Source organism: Monoraphidium neglectum (assembly GCF_000611645.1).
Source record: "Monoraphidium neglectum strain SAG 48.87 unplaced genomic scaffold scaffold02935, whole genome shotgun sequence".
NCBI lineage: Eukaryota > Viridiplantae > Chlorophyta > Chlorophyceae > Sphaeropleales > Selenastraceae > Monoraphidium > Monoraphidium neglectum.
Window position 1 is genome coordinate 3,822 of NW_014010693.1, and position 4,797 is coordinate 8,618.

The following is a 4,797-nucleotide window of genomic DNA, read 5'->3' on the forward strand; positions in this document are numbered from 1 at the left end:
GGAAGGGGTTCAAGAGGGACCGGGCGATGCCTCTGGGTGCAGAGGGGTGCCTTTGAATTAAAAGTTGGCAGCGGGGTCGCGACTGCTGGGAGGCAGCGGCGCCGGGTGCCCCCCCCTGTCAGGAACCGCATCCACTCGCAGCATCCCACCCTGCGCTGTTCGCACGCCAGGGCCTCCCCCCAAACACACACGCATACAAATACACGCCCTCCGTATGTGTGCCTCAAAACACACACACACACACACACACACACACACGCGCGCGCGCGCGCTCACTCACGCGCTCTCCGACAGATGCACACACAATAGTGCAACCGCGCCCCCCTGGTCGCCCCCCCCCCTACCCGCGTGGCTGCGTGCCGTCTCCAGCCCGGCGTCGACGTCGTCCTTGCGCAGCTCGTACACCTTGGGCAGGATGAACGCCAACAGCACGGCTGGGGGGGGGGGGGGTGTTGGGCGAGCGTGCGCATGTGAGCATGAGTGTGTGTGTGTGTGTGTGTGTGTGTGTGTGTGTGTGTGTGTGTGTGTGTGCAGGTGCGTGCGTGCGTGCGTGCGTGCGCGTGTGTGTGTGTACGTGTGTGCGTGCGTGCGTGCATGTATGTGTGTGTGTCGGGGGGGGGGGGGGGAGAAGGTCCGGGCGGGGCATGCGAGAGGATCGCATGTGCAGGGCTGCGGGATCAGGGAGGGGGCTCTTGGGGCGGCACAGGGAACCTCCCCCGGGGTGCCACACCGCGCGAACAGGCAGGGGCGTCCGCCAAGCCTACGGGGCGCGAGGCAGGGCGTGCGTGGTGCGCGCGCATGCCCGCGGCGGCGCCCACCGGTGAAGAGGAGGCCCACGGGGCTGGCCAGGCGGCCGAGCCAGCCGATGACAAACAGCGCCGCGGCCGCCTTGAGCGTTAGCAGCGGCTCCTCGCCCGTCGCTATGCGCCGCACCACGGCTGCGAGGTCAGGGAGTGGGGGCCGACGTTAGCCGTGGCCGAGCAGACCACTGTGGCGACCCTGGAACGCCAGACGTGCGTGCTGTCGCAAGCTGCGTCCCACCGCCGCCCGCGTGCTCTGCGGCACGGCGCTCCCCAGGGCGGGCCGTGCTGCTGTCTGCCTCACCGAGGGCCTTGTTGAGGTTTACGCGCAGCTTCTCAGCCAGCTGCTTGGCAGCTACCTCGTCCACGCCCGTCTTGAGCACGGCGGGCAGCTTGTCCGCAGGCCCGGGGCTGTGGCGCGGCGGCGACGCATGTGGGTGTGTGTGTGGATGTGTGCTTGTGTGCTACTGTGAAGGGACTGAGTCCGGCTGGAACGCTCAGAAAGGCAGCATTGAAACTGCACGCCCAGCCATCATAACGAAGTACCATGGCATCAGCTTGAGCAGAGGCGCCTCCACTCCGGATCCATAAACGGTCCACAGCAAACGGGGCAAGCGTGCGGGGGGCGGGGCGCCTGGGGGTCTCACAAGCCGAGGGGGCGCGAGGCGACGGCCCAGACGAGGGCGACCAGGCTGGCGACGAGGCCCGCGTTGGAAATGGTGGTCAGCAGGGGAATGCCGCTCCACTGGGGGGGCAGGGGGGTGGGCGGCAGACACGCGGCTGACGGGGGCAGGGGCTGCACCCAGGTGCGGGGCCGACGGCAACGGGAGACAGTGCAACCTGCAGCGATGATTGTGCGCTTCTGCGCTGTGCCCGGTGCGCCGTGCCCTCAGCAGCACGTGCTTGATGGCACAGGATGGGATATGGTTGGGCGCATGCACCTGCAGCAGGGCCAAACGCAGGTCTTGGCAATCCATGGGCAATCACGAGCGCCCCACCTCGAGCAGCAGGTACAGCGCCGTGATAACGCCGAGGGCCGCCGCGCTCTTGGGGATGTCCCGCCAGAGCAGCAGGTCCTCAACTGTGGGACGGCATGACAGCGCGTGTGCGGGTTGGCGTCGGGAAGCCAAGCACAGACGAAGCGGCGCGATCGTCCTCATGGTTGCGGCGCGGGTTCACGCGCGTAGTCGTAAACAGGGATCGGCCTTTTGATTGCCCACGCACGCGCTCTGAGGGCGCAGCTGTCGCTGAGGTGCATTGGCGGTGCTGTGCCCTCGAAGCAGCAGGCGACCGATCCTCACCCGGCTGCAAGGCCGCTGGGAGCTTGACTGTCTTAGACGCCATTCTGTCGTGCAACACGGAGGCCGGCGAGAGCCCCAACAGCAAGATCACCTCTGCAACGAATCGACAGTGCCAAAGTTGGGCTAATCGACAAAGCAATACCGAGCGTTTTGTGTGCGCGTTAAAAACGCATCGATCACTTGGTGGTGCCCCAGGCACGGCATGCGCACCGAATGTGGGTGCGCAGCTGCGCCTCCCCCAGCGCCATCATCATCGGCACCCGAGTGCGACCCTGCGGCCTGCCGCAGTTCAGCTCAACGCAAGGCAGTGCGGCTCAACGCAGGCAGTGCGGCTCAACCGCAAGGCTGCGTTGAGAGCAGAACGGATTCAGAGGCTCTCCAGTCTTGCCGACAGCACAGTAGTTGTTTGACTGTTGGTCGAGGTCAATCGATCTAGTGTGTGCCAACTGGACGCGGCCTGGTCGCAAGATCGCCACCACGCCGGCCTACGCCCAACATGCAACCCAATAGGTGATAGAAGCTGGCACAACACTGATGAAAACGTACGCATCATCAGAGACCCGCCGAGGGCATGTAAGTCTTGGGTCACAGACTGTGCGTGACATCTCAGTACTGTTCGCTGTGGCACCAACACGGTGCGACCACGATGCGATGCGGGAGGGCAGGTTTGACAGTTGTACCAGCAATCCGGAACAAGCGATCCTTGGACCGGGCGTGGCTCACTGTAAATGTGCACTTGCGCTCTTGACGAAGTTGAGCACGGCCAGCGCTGTTCATGAGGGGGCATCAGGCAGGCCTTGACAAAGGTCCCTGGCAGATCCCCGCCCTTGTGCAGGTTGAATCTGGGATCCAGCCGCCAGACATGATGGGAGCCGTGCACTGCATATGTTGGCAAATTTGCGCAGCGCGTGACGGTACACATGCCGTGGATAAGAGCATGTCGTGACGCGAACGCACCCAATTGCACATTGCGATGATGGCGGAGGTAAATCATCACAGACGCGCAGCTCCAGGAACTCTTGAGTAAGTTGTGCATGATGTTGCGCGGGGACGACGTCAGAAGGCACCCCAGCCTGGTATGTTGCTGCCGATATCAGGCAGCGTCCGCTCGTACGGGTGTACCGACCCGGTGACCGTTGCTTCACGTTGCATATAACCAGAAGCTGTGCCTTCAAGATCTGAGTCATGTTATCATGTGTGCAGTAACACGAGGCGCTTGCAAAGTCTCAAGGCGCCACCCACGTTGCGCTTGTATCACCGTGCGGGGACCATCGCTCAGGGCAGGATGCCCGGCTGCGGGTACAGCCTGCCGCCACTTGCAGCCTGCTGCACCTGCACGTGAGGGGCGGGCTTGGTGCCACCGTCGCCACGGCCGCAGCCGCTGCTACGCCCTCTTCGATGGCAGGTCAACACCAGCAGTGAATCCGCGCTGTCCAATGGACTGGGCTGGGTTGACCACACTTGGTCAACTGACTGCTTATACGGTAAGGCCAGCTGATGGTAGTCGTACTGATTCGCCTTGTGCTCGCAGGTGTAATTACAGACTTTCGATGCGGCTCCGCCGCCTTGACAAGTGATCTGACGTAAACTTGCGGCCACCAGCAGCGTCTCCTTGCAGTCGCAGCATATGGTGGGCAAGAAGAAGAAGGTGCCTGCAAAGGCGCAGGCACCAAGGGGCGGCGGGCAGGGTGCCAAACCCAATCCCTTCGAGCTCAAGGGCACCAAGCGCAAGTTTGATGTGCTGGGTCGTCGCGAAAAGACAGGAAAGAAGAACATCATCCAGTCCCGAGAGGATGCTGTCACCAAGGTGAAACCCGGCCGCCGCCATGGCACGCACGCTTGCCGCCTGCCGCCGCTGTTGCAGACGCGCCGCTCCCGCATGCTCTGGTGCGGTCGCACCCTCGACCTCTCCGCCCACAGCGTTGCACTGCATTACAATCCCACAGCGCAAGAAGACTCTGCTGGTGGAGTACAAGCAGCTGCGCAAGTCCAACACCTTCATCGACCGGCGCTTTGGGGGTGCGCCCTGCTGCGGTAGCAGGGGGGGGGCGCCCGCGCAGTCGCGCGGGTGGCCCAGCCCTTGGACCCGCCCCGTTGGCCCACGAGGGCCGCTACGCACTTGACGCGGCGCCAGCTGCCGCGCTGCTGCGGCTGCACCTCTGTCGGCGCGGCCGATCCGACCGCGTCAGCAGGAGCTCAGCTGCTGTGCTGCTTTGCAATCCGTCATGCCATGACACCCGCAGCCTCCCCACGCGCGACCCACCTCATCCCCCCCCCCACGAGCCTGTCACACTCAACATGCTTCAACACACCCAACACACTGCACCACACTCCCTCCCCCAACTTTGAATCATTTCGAACCAAAGAGGACGACCCCCGCCTGGATGAGGAGGACCGGGCCCTGGCGCGCTTCCAGGCGCAGCGCGTGCGCGAGGCGCGCCGCGAGGCCAAGTTTTCGCTGGCAGACGGCGACGACGGCGGCGGCCTCGATGGTGCGTGCGCGCGTGTGGGACGGGGTGTGGGGTGGGGGATCCAGCCAGCGGCGCGCGCGCAGCGGGGCGCCGGCAGCCCCTTGGTGGCGCGGCTGGGGGGCGAGCAGGGCTCGAGCGCCGCCGCGGCGCCGCTCCTCGCGGCAGCTGCCGGGCCGGCAGCGGCCGTGGCAGGGGCGGCCAGGGCAAGACTGGCCCCGTCCCACC

The 4,797-nt window shown here is 65.1% G+C and overlaps 2 protein-coding genes across 2 annotated transcripts in view; one reads left to right on the plus strand and one right to left on the minus strand.

Annotated features, from left to right (window-relative positions):
• The window catches only part of MNEG_11847 (hypothetical protein), a gene marked incomplete at both ends in the record, with an annotated part of 2,763 nt that extends 619 nt beyond the window's left edge, over positions 1-2,144 (minus strand). Inside the window, 6 exons of the mRNA XM_014039681.1 lie at positions 345-434; positions 819-938; positions 1,105-1,211; positions 1,448-1,545; positions 1,799-1,881; positions 2,102-2,144. Of these exons, the coding sequence (XP_013895135.1) occupies positions 345-434; positions 819-938; positions 1,105-1,211; positions 1,448-1,545; positions 1,799-1,881; positions 2,102-2,144 (541 nt within the window). The remainder of the gene's footprint in view (positions 1-344; positions 435-818; positions 939-1,104; positions 1,212-1,447; positions 1,546-1,798; positions 1,882-2,101) is intronic.
• A 1,584-nt stretch (positions 2,145-3,728) lies between these two features.
• MNEG_11848 (hypothetical protein) lies at positions 3,729-3,908 on the plus strand (the record flags this gene model as incomplete). Its single annotated transcript, XM_014039682.1, has 1 exon — positions 3,729-3,908. A coding segment is annotated over one exon (180 nt), but the record flags the coding sequence as incomplete, so codon positions are not given.
• Positions 3,909-4,797: the final 889 nt, after the last annotated feature.